The 18052-nt window shown below is 39.8% G+C and overlaps 1 protein-coding gene across 1 annotated transcript in view; it reads right to left on the bottom strand.

The window, feature by feature from the left end:
• LOC129181852 (ankyrin repeat domain-containing protein 62-like) overlaps positions 1-17666 on the bottom strand; it is a 31811-nt gene extending 14145 nt beyond the window's left edge. Inside the window, exons 1-19 of the mRNA XM_054777539.1 lie at positions 17302-17666; positions 16905-17205; positions 11366-11480; positions 11099-11272; positions 10891-10997; positions 10658-10795; positions 9286-9395; positions 9019-9104; positions 5558-5591; positions 5423-5467; positions 4563-4808; positions 4389-4475; positions 4248-4312; positions 3386-3796; positions 3083-3225; positions 1791-1985; positions 1587-1635; positions 1375-1471; positions 1123-1288 (exon numbers count right to left, since the gene is read on the bottom strand). Of these exons, the coding sequence (XP_054633514.1) occupies positions 1123-1288; positions 1375-1471; positions 1587-1635; positions 1791-1985; positions 3083-3225; positions 3386-3796; positions 4248-4312; positions 4389-4475; positions 4563-4808; positions 5423-5467; positions 5558-5591; positions 9019-9104; positions 9286-9395; positions 10658-10795; positions 10891-10997; positions 11099-11272; positions 11366-11480; positions 16905-17101 (2465 nt within the window). The 5' untranslated portion in view covers positions 17102-17205; positions 17302-17666. The remainder of the gene's footprint in view (positions 1-1122; positions 1289-1374; positions 1472-1586; positions 1636-1790; positions 1986-3082; positions 3226-3385; positions 3797-4247; positions 4313-4388; positions 4476-4562; positions 4809-5422; positions 5468-5557; positions 5592-9018; positions 9105-9285; positions 9396-10657; positions 10796-10890; positions 10998-11098; positions 11273-11365; positions 11481-16904; positions 17206-17301) is intronic.
• Between the last annotated feature and the right edge of the window lie 386 nt (positions 17667-18052).

The following is an 18052-nucleotide window of genomic DNA, read 5'->3' on the forward strand; positions in this document are numbered from 1 at the left end:
CTTTCTTGATGTTGAAGATCCACCACCAGACTGCAGATCTGGGGCATCATCTAGAAAGCTTGCGTACGCACAAAATGGGGCCAAAAAGTTGCGTACGTGTTTGGGACCACTTTAGATTTCATGTCAAGTATGACCCTAATGGCAAGCGCTTTGTGGACCAAAAAAAAAAAAAAAGGTACGTTGCAAGTGTCACACAATGCTTAACTTTGTTTGTGGAAATACAACAAACATGACAAGGCATTTACAACAACAACAATTTACAACAAACAACTGGAAACAGACAAAAACAAGGGGCACACATGCTACAAACTTTACCCGGGTAATTTGGAGAGCCATTAGCACATGATTCAAAGAGGGCAAAATAGATCGACCAGGCAACAGCTACTTTTATTGCTGTCTGTTTTTTGTTTAATATGCTGTTGAGAATGTACCCCAGAAGATGGGTATGGCATAGTTTTGGTTTTGTAAGGATTTCTTTCTTTCTGATATTTACTCTGCTGCTCAGAATGCACCACATGGATCTCCATCAGATACATTTATTTTTATATTGTTATTATTACATGGTGGGCCACACGGTGGCCTAGTGGTCAGCATGTTAGCCACACAGTCAAGAGATCAGCAAGATCTGGGTTCGAATCTCCGTTGGGTATCTCTGTGTGGAGTTTGCATGTTCTCCCCGTGCGTGCGTGGGTTTTCTCTGGGTACTCCGGTCTCCTCCCACATTCCAAAAACATGCATGTTAGGTGAATGGGCAACGCTAATTTAATTTGTCCATGGGTATGAATGTGAGTGTGAATGGTTCTTTACCCTGCGATTGGCTGGCGACCAGTCCAGGGTGTACCCCGCGCTTCGCCCAAAGTCAGCTGGGATAGGCTCCAGCATAACCGCGACATGGTGCTTTTTTTTAGTCTTATATGGTGTGTGCAGCAGAACTGTACTTTTAAAAAGGTGAGGAAAAATGTTGGTAATTTCATTAAAATTCACATTAAAGAAGGCAAGGTAATTTTAAAATATTGAAACATAACACAAATGCGTTGAACAGAACTGAACCGTGAATTTTGTGCATCGTTGCACCCCTAATCAGCATACAATGGACCCAGGAGAATATTTAGCACTTCATACCTGATGTGTGCCACTTCGCTTTCCAACTCCAAGTTGTTTTTCTCCAAGGCACGAATATTGCTTTCTTGCTGACGTAGCCTATCTGCAAGAAAAACATGATGGCCTGTTTCCTTTAGAATGCAGCGCTCATACAAGATGTCCTGCAGCTTCTTCTTACTTCTGGGGTCTGAAGAATACAAAGTAGTTGTATAAGAGAGAGTCTACATTTTTTGTTTTATTGTATCAAAAACAGCTACATGTTGACAACAGCACCTGTGACTGCGTCCAGAATCTGAATGAGGAGGTCAGAGTCCTCTGATGATGAAATGAGCTCATCACTTTCTTCAGACAGCTCATTTTCATCAGTGTTCTGAATGTAGAAACAGCATGTCCTTTAAATGCACTTTTTTCTGACTGAATATTCCCAAATTTGATATAAGTAGGGTAAGTGATGAAGTGAAAAATCAAACACGGTTTTGACTTACGGAAATATTGTTCAGTGTTCTTCTTAGCCGTTCTCTAATTTGCCAACGGCTTCCGACAAAAACAGAATAATTGTGGTTACAATGGTAAATTGTCTCGAGTGAAATTCCTTTCGTTCTATTTAGTAGAATATGTAGGAAAAAAACCCTGTAACTCTGTATTAGCGCCACAGAGGGGTCATTGATAACTCTGATAAACATTTATACCTTATGTCATCTTCCGAAAGATCGCTCAAAGTGCTGTCAACCACAAGGAGATCTCTGCCGATCACACTGTCGGCCTGCCTGAGGCCCCGTGCTTCGCTAACCACTGGCAGCTGTGAGGTGTCCTCTAAAGACTGTCTCTCGGGTTTGCCAATATTGAAGGTCAGCTGACGCATGAATTGCGATTCCTCCAGCTCTCTGCCGGTGTAACATAGCGCAAACCACAGAACAGCCAAGTCAATAGGGTTCACATGCCGTAAATTAACTTCTATTCAATAACCAACAAGTCTGGCCTACAAAAATCACACAACCGCCAGGGTTTCTTAATAATGTTGGGCCAAAAAACATTTGCGTATTTGAATTTTTATTTTTAAACTCCAGAAGGTAGCAGTAACTGCACTTTTAGTATCATGAGTGGTCAGCATCCAGTCACCTTATCTATGGCTATGTTCACACTGCAGGTCAATTCAGATTTTTTTTTGTTCTTATGTGACCTGTATCTGATTTTTTCAAGTCAGTGTGAACAGCACAATTTCCGATTTTTTTCAAATGCGACTCAAGCCTCATTCGTATGTGCACATAGATCCGATATGTATGCAATGCAACTGCAGTATGAACGGTCAGGTCGCATATATCCGACCTATACGTCATCGAAAGGTGTGTATTGGCGTGCTTACTTTAAAGGTACTCACCGATGTAGGCAAAAGCTCTCCTTGTCATCCGAAAATTATTTTTTTTAAACTGTCAGTGAAGCGGCTCACGGTTCCTGTTACATGGAACAGACGTCACAGCAAGTTCTCCCAAACTGCCATAGCCGGAAATCTTGCCCTCTTTCTTTTAAACCTACTGTGCATGATCATTTGGTTCAGAAATTATTGACTCCAGCTGCACAAAATCCTTTAAATTGCCACAAATGCTGCGAGGAACGCACACACACTGCAGCAATCTATACTTCCCTAAACACACGGAAATGGGTGTGACATTGTGCTTTTGCGCATGCACACTTCCCAGCCGCTTTACGTTCACATTGACTAGTTGCATTTTTAGTGATATGAATGACCACATAAAAAAAATCAGATTTTAAGAATTGGGCATCATACCCTGTAGTGTGAATGTCGCCTATCTCTGTATGCACTTTTAAAATGTTGGTTTGCGCTACTCAGCGGTGTGAAACTCATGCATGGTCTGCTTGAAGGACTGTTTACAATGAACTCAGCAGAGCTATGAATGCCAGCTGGGCAGTTTGCTCCTTGCTGCAATTACAACAATGGGTCTGTTTAAAAGATAAAGCCTACCTCTGAAAGGTTACTGGTTTCTCAACTTGATCAGATGCTTCTGTTTGACTTAACGTTGCAGGCTGCCCATCTGCACTTGCGCCGGTGTCAGAAGCAGCATTGGGATTTGCCACTGAAACAATCCTAGCAGCCTCTTGGGCAGACTGAAAAGAAGAGCAAAGCAAGGAGAAATAGATTTGAGACAGGGTTTGGTTTTATTAAAGCATGGAAACATTCTGGGTTGACCTCCAAAATTAATGGTGAACAAAAGGTCCATACACAAACACAATTTTCCCTGTTCTACACAACTTTGAGAGACTTTACCTCAGGTTCTTCTCGATTAAGGTTCAGCTGTTGGCTGTGGGAAGGCCCAGGTTTGGCAAAGTCCACACTATTCTCCTTCTTCACTATGGGGGGTTGTGGTGACTCACCCGGGAAGGGTTCTTCAGGTTTTTGAAACAAGGGGACAGACTCCCTTTGCTGGTGTACATCAATGAGGACCATGCTCTTCACTTCAGCTGTGGGTGGCATCAACGACCTCCCTTCCTCTTCATCACATGACTCTTGTTCAGCAGTGGATGATTCAACCTGTTTTTCTTCCGTACTGCGCTCAGATTTGAACTGGCCAAGAGTCCCCTTTAAAGCACCAACAAAATTATTGAAAACGGATTTTGCTTCACTTGTCTCCACTTCTTTGCACGACTTCTCATCCTGGCTCTCCAATGGCACAGTCTCCTTAGTAATGGTAATGGTAATGGATTAGATTATTACAAACGTGCTTAAAAAAAAGTTACATTGAAGTACATCATATTGAAGTACACACGTTTCTTCAATCGTATCCCTTCTTCATGTCTCAGAAATTACTGTTCACTTCCTGTGTTTAATATGTACAGTCCTGTTAGTTATGTACAGTGCTGTACAGTGTACAGTGCTGTTTAGCGTCTTCCATATTGATGTGTTTGGTTCTACAGCATGTCACTACTAGATCAACTGCCAAGTTGCGCATGCCTGACGGTAACACTACTTGTGCAAATTAAAATTGCGTTTGCAGAGATGTTTCAGCGATTTTGAGTCATTGTGCGCTTTAGGTGGATTAATGGCATTACAATTTTTAATCAGATTAATAACTACTGAAGCATGCGTGATGCACAATAAAATAAAGTAGTTTTAAGAAAAAAGTCAACACCTGCTGTTGCTGTTCGTCTGACTGCAAACAACCTTTTCCCTCGCTTGCCAGGAGTTGAGAGGAGCCTGAGAAGAGATTAGGTCTTCACACAAGTGCACGTAAGTACAACTGTTAGGAAATAGTCATTGCGAGTCTTCTTGCCTGCTCGAACCGCCGCTTGAAGCTGCTGATTGTCAGCTTTGGTCTTGCTGCATGATGATGATAAACTGCCTTGGTCCCAAACTGATTCTAAAAGGAGGGAAACGAAGATGCATGCTTGGATATTATTTTTATGGCCAGTACAATCACCAGCGTAGAGAAAAAGTTGAGTCTCACCTTCTTCACTCTCTGCAATAATCATCATTAATGACTGAGGTCGTGGAGCTAGAAAAGGTGGTAGCGTCTCATCTGAGCAGATTGTTTTCGGAAGAAGAACGGGCATTTTCGGAGACACATCAACCAACACCTCCTCCTCAACAGATGGACTGGCGCGTTCTGGGAACTCTTCAGGCACAGACGCCCCAGCACACACAAGCAGACTTCTCCTGCTGATATTACTTGATATGTCTGCGTCTGATGAATCTGTACAAAGAAAACCAAGATCAGTGAGGAGTCAAACAACAGTTTGCCTTTCTCAAGGACGCACTCATTGTGCTATTTCAACTACAAGTAGACCCGACATGGGCCTCCTCCTCGCTCCCTTGTCCCCTGCTGGTCTTAACTCACACTGCTCTCCATCTATCCATCCATCCATCCATTTTCTATGCCGCTTCTCCTCATTAGGGTCGTGGGGGTATGCTGGAGCCTATCCCAGTTGACTTCGGGCGACAGGCGGGGTACACCCTGGACTGGCCGCCAATTAACCTAACATGCATGTTTTTGGAATGTGAGAGGAAAACGGAGTACCCGGAGAAAACCCACGCACGCACGCAGAGAACATGCAAACGCCACACAGAAATGCCGGAGATTGCTCTGCATACATTCTATCTGAATTATTTGGATTTGTTTTTATCATGCAAGGTGCTCATTACGTTGCACGCTCATGTGATCACGCATGAGCAAGTATACTGTGTACTATTCCTATTCTTCTTTATTTCTTTAAGGGCCATTACTATTCACACGTAGCGGGAGGAGGGATCACGTCAATTGTGCAACACATCCAGTATGAGAGCCTGAGGTCAGTTAAAGAACATTACCTTTAACACTGTCAAGCGCTCCCAAACCAAGCTCGTCCAGCAGGTCTGTCAAAGAAAAAAAAAAAAAAAAAAGTCAAATGTAAAGGCAATCAAATATACTTCAAAATAAAATGCAATTAGGACTATCCCACTTACCAATCTGTCCTTCTGTTTGTCCTTTACGTTTACCCTAGTGGGGTGGGGAAAAACTGCCGTTTGAGCACAAAAATACATTCCTGATCAAACTCTTAAGACCAGTTGAAAAATTGCAAGAATTTGCATTTTGCACATTTGGATCTTAATGAGGTTTTAAGTAGAGCTACAATATATAAAAGCAGAGTGAGACAAAAAAAATTTGGAGCTTGTAATTTAAACAACAACAAAAAAAAAGAAATAGGTTGTTTATCACCTGGTCAAAAGTTTAAGACCAGGCTATAAAAGCCAAAATCTGCTCAAAATGTTCATTTTCTGTCAGGCATTCACACTGTCATGCCCTCCTGATGGCTAAGAAGCGTTCTCTTTTTGAACGTGGTCGGATTGTCGAGCTGCATAAGCAAGGCCTCTCGCAACGTGCCATTGTTGCTGAGGTTGGGCGCAGTAAGACAGTCATTCTACATTTTTTTAAAGATTCTGAGCATTATGGAACAAAAAAAGTCAAGTGGTAGACCCCCCCAAAAAAATCACATCTGCGTTGAGCAGGAGGATCCAATTGGCTGTCCATCAAGACACAGGGTGGTCTTCCACCCACATTAAGGCCCTTACTGGTTCTGAATGCAGTGCAATAACCATCAGAGGGCATCTGTGGGAAAAGGGTTAAAAAAACAAAAAACGAATTAAAAGACCTCGTCTCCTTCAACGCCACAAAACTGCCCGTTTAGACTTTGCCAGGGAGCATCAAACATGGGACATTGAAAGGTGGAAAAAAGTTTTATTCTCTGATGAGAATAAATGTAGCCTTGACGGTCCAGATGGCTTCCAACGTTACTGGCATGACAAGGAGATCCCACCTGAGATGTTTTCTACCCGGCACAGTGGAGGGGGGTCCATCATGATCTGGGGTGCTTTTTCATTCAGTGGAACACTGAATGCTTGCTTCAGGTGGTACAGGGTCATCAGACAGATGCAGATGTTGTAGCGGGCATCCCTCATGACTGAGGGCCCTCGTCTGTGTGGTAACAGCTGGGTTTTTCCAATAGGACAACTCTGCAGTTCACAATGCTCGCTTGACCAAGGACTTCTTCAGGGAGAATAACATTACTCTTTTGGACCATCCTGCATGTTCCCCTCATTTAAATCCCATAGAGAACATTTGGGGATGGATGGCAAGGGAAGTTTATAAAAATGGCCATCAGTTCCAGACAGTTGATGCCCTTCGTGAAGCCATCTTCCTCGCTCGGAGCAATATTCCCACTAGCCTCCTGGAAACACTCGCTCAAGCATGCCCAAACCAATTTTTGAAGTGATTAACAAGAACGGTGGAGCAACTCGTTACTGAGTCCTACTGAGTAAATATTTTGTTCTGGTTTGGAGAGTTTTTTGTTATTTTTCGAGCGATGGTCTTAAACTTTTGATCAGCTGATAAACAGCCTATTTCAGTTTGTTGTTTTCAATAAATTACTTTTTAAAAATGCTTTTGTCTCACTTCCCCTTCTTGCTTTTGCATATTGTAGCTCTACTTAAAACCTCATTAAGATCCAAATGTGCAAAATGCAAGTTTTTCAGCAATTTTTCAACTGGTCTTAAGATTTTGATCAGGAGTGTATATACAATGGAACTCACTTAACTCGACAACCCTCGGACTGGCCGACTGTCAACATGGGCGGTGTTCGACATGGTCAAAACTAGCAATCGCTTGCACCTTTACTTGTGACTTTGTCCACAGACATAAGGAGAATGGGTAGCAAAAAAGGATTTTCAACCTACGGCAGTTTTTTCCTCCATCTGTGCATATTTTAAATTTGATTAGTGTTGTCATATGATATTGTGGCGACGGGAGCATTGTGTATGGTTCTGACTGAGAGATAGTCATGTATTGACCGAGTTGTTCAAAACTCACAATTTTTTTACTGAACCGAGACTCGCAGGTACAGTATTTCCCTCGGTTAACTCGTTCACTTACCCCTGCTGCCGCTAGCTAAATTAATGAAGCCGTGTATGCACACTGATCTGAGATGGGTTTCACCTAGCTTGATTAATCTTTGTCACTCATCTGGGCTTGCGCTTTGTCAAACCAATTAAGCCTAGACACTCTTGTTTTGGGTTGGTTGAGCTCAGCTTAGTCATTTATCCTGGATGTCCGAATCCTACTTTTGTGCAACGGGCCCCTGGGGCTTGTCGCTCACGAGTCGGGTAGGTAGACTTGTTGCGCGTGTCTAAGTTTTTGACGTCAATGCTGCATGGAGCACCGAATCATACATCGACGTCGCCACCATAATGGATATGGCAAGAGAGACAGAGGAAGATGCCCAATTCATGTTCTGCATGGAATTGTACCAACCAGTCCAAACAAGATCTCACAGGATTACCTTCAATTAAAGAGAATTTGTAAAAAAAAAAAAAAAAAAGTAATATATTCTAAATCACACCACAAATTGATCTATCACCAACTCAAATGATTAGTCCTACCCTAAAAAGGTATTTTGCATGCCCATTTTTTCCAAGTTTATCTTTTATTGGATGGACTTTTATTGGATATTTTATTGGATGAGGGACCTGACTCACAGAGGTTTGTTACAAAAGCCAGACAATATTGTTGGTCAGGCTGTGTAATAAAAAGTAAATTCAGCAATACTTTTGTTGCATTATTTTTAATGCTTTGAATTCTCTTGTATATCTTAAAAGGCATAGTTTGGATTTTTTTACATGAAGTTGTATGACATCCCCATCAGCAACATAGTGTATCAACAACGACTCACCCCCTACTTGGTCTCCTAACTCCAGGTCGGATTTTGGTGGTGAACAACATAGTTCCAGGTAGTCGCTGGGGTTTCACAAGGAGTTTGGCTTCTCAAAACAATATGCGTTCAAAAGCGTACTACATTTGCATCACAAAAATGCCTACTCGAAAACATCAGACCTCACAAATCGCTCAGGATTATATTTGTCTAACGCCGTATCCCTGCGCACTGTCGCCTCTCCATTCTTGTTTACGTGACGAAGACGCTTGCTTGCTTACCTGTGAAACCCCAGCTACTACCTGGAAGTACGTTCTTCATCAACGAATTCTCACCAGAACTGGACTTAGGAGATCAAGTGGGGGGGTGAATCGCTGTTTATGGACTACACTGCTGATGGGGATGTCATACAGCTTCATATCAAAAAATCCGACTATCCCTTTAACTACAATGACAATAAAGCCTTCCTGGATCTGCAAATCTTTCTTCTCCTACTTAACCATCGAAAATTAAAAATAAAAGTGTAAAGTCATGTATAAATAAATGGTGTAGAATCCAGGTTAATACTGCTTTGCTTTTATTTTGAAGCTTATTTTGTAGTGAACAGGAAGTCAGTCAGTGTACATTTTAATGTGTAACTCTAGAGTACGTAGTTAACACAACACATGGCAAATGGGACTGTATTTGGTTATAGGTTGCATGATATTCTGGTGTTGAGCCTACCTCGTGTTGTATTAGATATTCCTTCTGAGCGTGTCCACTTATGGAATCAACACTGTCTTTATGTTCTGCTGTAGGGGAATGAATGCCTGTTAAACGAAACAAAACCGTAAGACAGCTGGTTTTTGTCTTCTGTAGTCACTAATCCTCCATCATCATCAGTAATGTGCTCTGCTTGCAAGGAGCACATTGTTAACAAGTCAATAAATCACACTTTATTCGTGTACAGTATGAAGTAAAACTGTTCACCATCTTTGACAGTGAATGCACCTGTTAGGGAGAGTCGAGTCTGCAGTGTCGTTTTTTTACTTGAACCTGCTTGAGACGAGGAACCCGCCAGGCTCCTTCGGGCATCGTGCTCGGTGATCAGGAGAGCACATCTATAAGAGACGAGAGACAATGACATTGTCACCATGTTTTTGGCCTCAACATGAGCAAAGGGCTCTATGTCAATAATACAGAAGAATCTCTGAGTTTCAATGATTCTGGCTGAGCTCCATATGAATGTACAGGGTCAGGCAAAATGATCTGACACATTTGTAGGTTAAATAAAAGGCAAATAATGTAAAGAAACAAGAAAGTGTTTTTATTTTCGAAAGTACATATAATGCCATTCTGTTTCATTATGTTTTAAAAATTAAATCAGTCAAATGGGATCCATTACTGTCCACACAGTAAATGCAGATCTAGTAGCTCTGAAGTTGGTTACCCATAACAAGATCGTGTTTCAAGCTGGTACGGGATCATGTCTGCCAAGATTGAAGTGCAAACGGAACGGTTGTTGTGTTGCAGTTACAGATTCGTTTGTTTTGATAAACGTTTCCACAATGAAAGCGTGATGCTCACCAGTCCAATTCATGGCAGCAACTGAAAAAGAAACGAAAAACAATGGCATTATAAAGAAACAAAACAAAATGGCATTATATGAAAAAAATGGCATTATATATACTTTTCGAAAATAAAAACACTTTTTTGTTTCTTTACTTTATTTGCCTTTTATTTAACCTACAAATGTGTCAGATCATTTTGCCTGACGCTGTAGAATCAGTTTTATACATAGGATATAGGGATGCGCCGATTAGGGTTTTATGCTGCTGATTCCGATCGTCTATGAATGGAATTGGCCGATACCGATCAAATGGATTAATTATAATTTTTTAAATTTATTTATGATAAGTGCTATTGGCCAGGGGTGCTGAATATATGGGAAAAGTCAGGACAATTACAAGGTCCCCGAACTGCCAGAGAAGGAAAGTGGGTGGAGGATGCTAACCAACACAGGAGTTAGAGCAAGACACTACACCTTGCACGCAGGGATGGCTACAGACTGCAATAGTACGAGCCACAGGTGATTGGCTTTTGTGATCGGTGTTGAAAAGCATTTATCTGTGCCGATCACATGCTTCTTCATGAAAATCATCCGATACTGTTCGGTGGCCCATGGATCGGAGTTTCTCTAGTGGGAAATAAATTTTACTTCAAAACATAAAACCTCTTAACTGTCATTTTGATCAATTTACGGTTCTATGTCACCATCATCACACTCCTCTTAAACCATTGCTACGATTATGTTACACACAATGATAATTCAAAATGTTAGTCCCACTGTAGAAGTGGAAGCAAAGACAAGAAAATAACGTACGCCTGATGGCCGTTCGTCGCAGCATACTCCTCAGCTGATTGTCCTTTGTTATCAGTCAGCATAGCGTCGGCTTCAAACTGCAGCAGCAATCGCACCATGTTGACATATCCATTGCTGGCAGCAACCATCAATGGTGACCTGTAGGTTTGTTGAGAAACTGTGCATAAACAAGCCATTTATGTAGACAACTTATGGTTTATTTAAACATTTGAATGTCATTGTTTAGCTCCAACCTCTGATCTTTGTCCAAAATATTCACATCAGCACCTGTCTTCAGCAGAAACTCAGCCACTTCTACGTAGTCTTGTTGGACTGCCAATGCCAGGGGTGTAAGACCTTCCTTAATAAACATACGATTGTAGTCATAAGAAAAAAACAAGATGTCTTGATATTGTACACAAAATCACCGGAATGCAGTTTTCTTGATCACATGTGCCTCACCAGATTTTGAGCATTGAGGTCAACGTCCTTCTTCATGAACAAGGCAACAGTGGAGATGGATGAGAAGCTGGCTGCCAAATGTAAAGCAGTGTTGCCATCTGTGTCCGCCAGGTTAGGATCTGCATTGTTTTCCAGAAGAATGCTCACACAGTGATCATGCTGGCCTTGCACCGCCTTATAAAATGAAGATGAATTGACACCAATCAGGAGAAAATGGCAAGCATTAAAATACATATGTAGTTAAATTGTCAAAGTGTCCAGGATTACCTTCATTAAGGCGGACCTATTTTGACTATCACATACATTGAGCATGGCTTTTTTCGCCACAAGGAGCTTCACCACTTCAAAATGTCCATTGGCACAAGCGAGGTGAAGCGCTGTCCTGTGAAAGGAGAGGAACGTTTTCTGGTATGCACATCGTTAAATACAATGTGGGAGCGAAACTGGATAAATTTTCCCCATAAGTGAACACACCTCTCACATTTCAGAAAGCACTTTTATAGTCCCATTTCCCATTCATCCAGGTCATTGTATTCACAGGGCATTGAATCCATCACAATTGGACTCTGCATCCAACTTCTTTTCTCATTTTATTACAGTGTATCTTCTCAATCTTCTCACACAATCAGATTGGACCTTTTGTCTAAATTAAATTAAACTTTGTTTTTGTGGTTAATAATTCATTTTGTGTTGCAATCTGTTGCCATATAAACAAGCATTTAACCTTCTGGGGACATTTTTTGTCTTTGCAGGTAAGATTTTGCTTGTTTTTTTGCTCATAGCTTTGGTTGTACTACACCATATGGCATTATTTTTCCTAAGATGTTTTTTTTTTCATGAAAAATCCTAAAATTCCCATTTAAAATTTGTTCCTTGGTCACCTAGACACCCAGGCCAAATTTCCCACCCTATTCCCAAACCTACTCCCAAAAATTTCTATAAAAACATTACAGATCAATATTTTTTTTCACAGTTCCACATGTCCAAAAGGAGTCGGAAGAAGGAAACCTTATCAATTGCAATACATGTCTTCACTTCGTGTATGCCAATGTAGTCTTTACTAGTTAATACATGGGAAAATTATACTATGGAAAATGATAAGGTAATGTAACAATGTGGTAATACAACTGTCAAGGTTTTTTCTCAATCATAATAAATAATAATCACAAAATTTGAATAATAATAAATAAATAATCAGTTTAAATAGACATAACTAAACTTAATTGTAATTATTGGTGAGTATTGACAATGAACTCACAAGAATGAAAAGTAATGAATATTGTAGTGATTAGACAGCATTTTGTGCACAGTGGTTCAAAACTCTTTGCAAACATCAACTGTTTGCATTGTTTCTTGAAATCGCTTATCTCGGTGCTTTGTATGAGTTCCTTACTCAATCCGTTCCATAATTTGATTCCACATACTGAAATGCTATGGGTCTTTAGCGTTATTCTCGCATGCAAGTGTTTTAAGTTTAGTTTTCATTGAGATCATATTTCTCCTCTCTTGTTGAAAAGTATTGTATGGCATTTTTGGGTAGCAAGTTATTGTTTGATTTATGCATAATTTTAGCTGTTTGAAAACTTACTAGATCAGCAAATTTTAATATTTGTGATTTTAGAAATAGAGGATTTGTATGTTCTCTATACGCGCCATTATAGATTATGCTAACTGATCTTTTTAGCAGTACATTTAGCAAATGAAGATGACTTTTATAGTTATTACCCCATATCTCCACACAATAAGTTAGATGTGGTAATACTAGAGAACAGTAAAGAGTATGGAGAGATTTTTGATCAAGGACAAATTTTGCTTTTTTCAATATTGAGGTATTTCTCGCCAACTTATGTTGTATATTTTTGAGCTGAGATAATTTTTTCATCTATTATGATCCCCAGAAATGTATTTGCAGTCACCCATTCAATATTCACACCGTAGATTTGTATTTGCTCGTTCGTATCCTACATTATTTTATTTTACTGAAGTTAAAAAATAATCTGTTTTTATCAAACCATCTTTTTAATATGGCCATTTCATTCATGATTATTGTAGCTCTTGTGTGCTTTCCCCAGAACAAAAAGGCAGTAGTACAATCCAAATAATACCAACTTGAAGTCTTTCGTCACTTTACAGATGTCATTGATATACAAGTTGAACAGTTTTGGTCCCAGTATTGACCTGTGGGGTAGTCCGCACATAATATTTAAACTTGCAGATGTGTATTATCCTAGCTTCACATATTGCCTCCTGTTTGCTATGTAGCTTTTGACCCAATTAAAAACTAACCCTTTGATTCCGTAACTTTCTAATTTTGTAATTAGAATGTTGTGATTAATTGTATTGAAAGCTTTTGTCAGATCCATAAGTACTGCAGCTGCACACTTTCTGTGGTCTATAGCGTTGGCAATTTCCTCGGTAATTTTGATCAGTGTCATGGAGGTTTAAACGTTAACTCTGTAACCGTACTGGCTGTCCAGTCGAGTAATTCATTCTTACTAATAAATTTGTCCAACCTGTCCAAGCTTTTCGATCATTTTGAAAAATTGTGATAATAAGGAGACCGGTCAGTAGTTTGTAAATTGATATTTGTCTTCGTTTTGAAAATTTAAACTACTTTTGCTATTTTCATTTTGTTTGGAAATTTACCCGTGTGGAATGATAAGTTACTGATGTACGTCAGCGGTTCTACTATCTCATTAAGGACCTTTTTTATCATTTCCCTTTCGATACATTTACAATCACTTGATGTTTTTGCTTTACATTTGTTAACATTATCAATTATTTCCTTTTTTGTCACATCAGTAAGGAACATGGAATCAGGATTCCTGTCAATAGTTTACTTCCATTCCTCCTCTAACCAGAATTTTGGAATGTCTTCTTCCAATTTTGGTCCAATATTTACAAAGTAGCTGTTAAACTTCTCCACAACCTCATTCATATCTTTATTGGTGTTTCCAACCATAAAATAATAAGGGTAATATGCTTTCTTAGTACTTTTTCTTAAAATACTCTTTAGGATGGCCCAAGTTGCTCTAATGTTGTTTTCATTCTTGTCTAATATTTGACTATAATATTCTTACTTACACATTCTCAAAATTGTTGTCAAATTATTTTTATATGTCATACCTTTTTTCTGCTCCTTTAGTTTGTTGAATGATAATTTTCCTTAATAATGTATTCTTCTTCTTACAGGCATTTTTCAGTCCTTTTGTCATCCATGGCTGATTATTTTTCTTTTGCTTATTGGTTATTTCTCTCTAGGGACAGTTCTTATCATAGAGCTTCAGATAAGTGTTTATAAAGTGTGTTTACAAAATGCTTCAGCCATGTTGCAGACCACTAGCCAATCGCAGGGCACATATAGACAAGCAATCATTCACACTCACATTCATACCTATGGACAATTTAGAATCTCCAACTAACCTAAAATGTATGTTTTTGGAATGTGGGAGGAAACCGGAGTACCTGGAGAAAACCCACACACGCATGGGAAGAACATGCAAACTCCACACAGAGATGCTCAACAGAGATTCAGTCTTCCCGATGTCCTGACTGTGTGGCCAACATGCCACCGTGCGGCCCTGTTATCAAAGTCATTAGTGAATATATTATCAATTAGAGTGGCACAGTGGTCTGTTATTCAGTTTGGTCTGGTGATTTTAGGATATAAACTTAAGCTGTACATCGTATCTATGAAAACACCAAACATGTAAATGTTGTTATTTTAACACTCTAAATCCTCATTTGATTTCATGATGCCACAGTTTTTGCTTAAAAAGTTCATACACTGACTTATTTTCCATATAATAATGGTTAGGGGGCTGGGGCACTACTGTATGTCAAAGATAATGCTTAACTATACATAATATTAGTAATAACATTGATTATGATTAAGGATGTCCGATAACTTCAGCCCACCAATATTATTGGCCCAATATTGGCATAAAAATGTAATATCGGTAGATATCGGTATCCGGTTTTTACCTATAATGAAAACCATTTTTAAACACTGCTGTATACAGGCCTATGGGCTCCCAAACTGGCCGTCATCAAGGCATCCAGTGCAGCCACTACGTGGAAATACTTGATCACGTCCTGTGTTATTCCTCGCAGTCGGAACTTCAATGTGTTGAAACCACAGGTGTAGGTTGTGTTGCCGGCGCAGATAGCACCGACATTAGCCAACTGGTTGGCTTATAGCAGCGCCGGTACAGCCTCGTTGATGTCACAGTCACCAATGTCGAGGGTCATCTAATGTGTAGATGCGAGTCCCAAAGAGACAGGAGTCGAGGTAGGTGGCACCAATCAGTTTACTCTCCACTCAACTCAACAACAAGCAACAACTCTTTAGCAAAAGCTAAGGGGCTACAACAACCTCATGACCTGGAAACTGAAACCCATCCTACCCATCTTCTATGCCGCTTATCCTCACTAGGGTTGCGGGTATGCTGGAGCCTATCCCAACTGACTTCAGGCGAGAGGCGGGATACACCCTGGACTGGTCGCCAGGGCACATATAGACAACCAATCACACCCACATTCATACCTATAGACAATTTAGACTCGCCAATTAACCTAACCTAACCTAACCTAACCTAACATGCATGCACCACAATGTGTTCATTCCACAACAGGAGATATGTGATGTCACACATATCGGAATCAGTTGATATCGGAAATGGAAATTGAGAGTTGGACAATATCGGCATATTGGATATCCGCAAAAAAGCCAATATTGTACAACCCTAATTTTGATGCTTTGTTTTTTTTGCTGTTGTTGTTTCAGGTCCCTAGAGGACAAAAAAGTCCCTTTGACTTCCATTATAAGCACCACTTTTCAACGCATTGTAATTACACAATATAAACATGCATTTTCTCATTTCAAGGTTTCATTTTGTTGAAAAATAGTCAAATTTGTCATATTGACTGCTTACAACAGATTGGACAATTTTCAAATTGTAGGTGATAGTGTTTCCTACCCACTGACTTCCATTATAAGCACCATTTTTTTACTGTTTAGAATGAGATTGGACACATTTCACATTGTAGGTTAGGTGATAAGTGTTTAGTATAGTTTAGCATAAGTATAGTTAATCCTGATCTTTGACATTGAGCCCTAGCCCCCTAACATTTATTATATGGAAAATAACTATGTATACATTTTTCTAAGCAAAAACAGTGACATCATTGAATCAATTGGGCATTTGGAGGGTTAAAATAATAAACACATTTACATCTTTTTTTTATTATAACTTAAGTTGATTGAGATATCTAAGCAAAAAAGTAGAACAAAATAATCAGTTCTGTTTTTATAGCAGTTTTTAGGAGTATACTTTTTTTGTCCTCAAAGGACCGCAGAGGATTAATATAATTATATATTTTTACATAAATTATTTTTACACATATTTTAATAAATCAATTTAAGCAACAGAAACATTATGGAGCACAGAGGATCTGAAATTCCCATCACTATGTGACAATTGCAAAGCAGAAACTGGAGCAGCATGGCACTTTTTCAACACATAAGGACCCCAAACACACCTCCAAGGTGACAAGTGCCTTCCTGTTGAAGCTGAAGGTGATGGTGTGGGCAAACGGGTCTCACTCACACCTGAACACACTTGAGCACCCGTGGGGCATCCTCAATGAATGTGAATCTATACTGCTACACAAGTTGGACACCAACTAATCTTAAGTTGTATCCAAGTTCAATTTAAAAAGTAGTGTCCCCTGTGAAAAAATAATGGAATTCTTGGTGAAATGTGAGGGCTATCCTCACTGGGAATAAGTTAAAATGGACACTCGCCTGTTGTGCTGGTCAACTTCATTGATATCATAGCTCTTGGACAAACGCTCCATCTTGGCCACATCACCCTTCCAAGCAGCCTTGTGGATATTTCTCATCTCCTCCTTTTTCACCTCGTATCCCGCAGAGTGGACAGAGCCACTGTCTGCCGTGCCTGTTCGTAGCTTCTTGGAGATGTTGAACAGTATTTTCTTCATTTTTGGATAGCCTCAAAGCGACGCAAGGCAATCGATGACAGAGACTCATCAATGGCGGTCCTCCTTATTCCTCAAAATTAGACGCCCAAAGTTAATAAGTGCCTCTGAAAAGGAATAGAGCTTGATATAACTCACGTAAGACGCTAAAGTGGCACAGTAATGTTAACATTTTAGTATTACAGCAATAGACGGGACGTTACAATTAACTGGCTGGTCAGTAGGACGCCATCTTGTTGCAGGCTAGCCACATTGCTAGCATGATGCACTCTGCTATTGGAAAGAAACAAACTTAAGTCCTGGGGACTGCCCATGAAAGTAATTATAGCTTGATATAAATCACCTACCGCGGTAAAGTGGCAACATAAGTTATATTTCAGTATTACAACGACGAACGAACGTTACAATTTGCTGGCCGGACAGGAGAGCGCCACCTTGATGTAGGCTCGCTACATGACGCACTTGAAACTTGAATTAATAAAATTCACATCAAAAAGGTCCGTTTTACATATCCAAAGTTTTTTCTTACAGTGTATTTGCTCCAAACGAAGTCATTTTTGAGCTATTGGCTCCACTTTATTTCCAACCTTACTAATCTTACAGAATCCACGACTGTCTCCTTGAAACATTACAAAAACGTATTATCATCAAACAATATCATGATACATAATAATTTCTATACGTCATTTCACAGATTACATAAAAATTGCCAGGGATGATAGGCGCGCCGGAAAGCAAAAATCTTATCCTGCTACCTGGTGCGGGATAGTTAATCAACTTGGAGGGACATCAGTCATATACACTCACGTTTTAATTTTATACATAATTCCCTAATTCATTTCCTTGACGACCTAACAGAGAAGTGTAAAAATACTATACTTCCGTGTTTACGTCGGAAGAAACTCCCGAATAGCTTTGGCTTCCCCTACCGGTGTTGTGTCGTATGTGTCCGTT

The sequence above is a fragment of the Dunckerocampus dactyliophorus genome, chromosome 5 (genome assembly GCF_027744805.1).
Source record: "Dunckerocampus dactyliophorus isolate RoL2022-P2 chromosome 5, RoL_Ddac_1.1, whole genome shotgun sequence".
In the NCBI taxonomy this organism is placed as follows: domain Eukaryota; kingdom Metazoa; phylum Chordata; class Actinopteri; order Syngnathiformes; family Syngnathidae; genus Dunckerocampus; species Dunckerocampus dactyliophorus.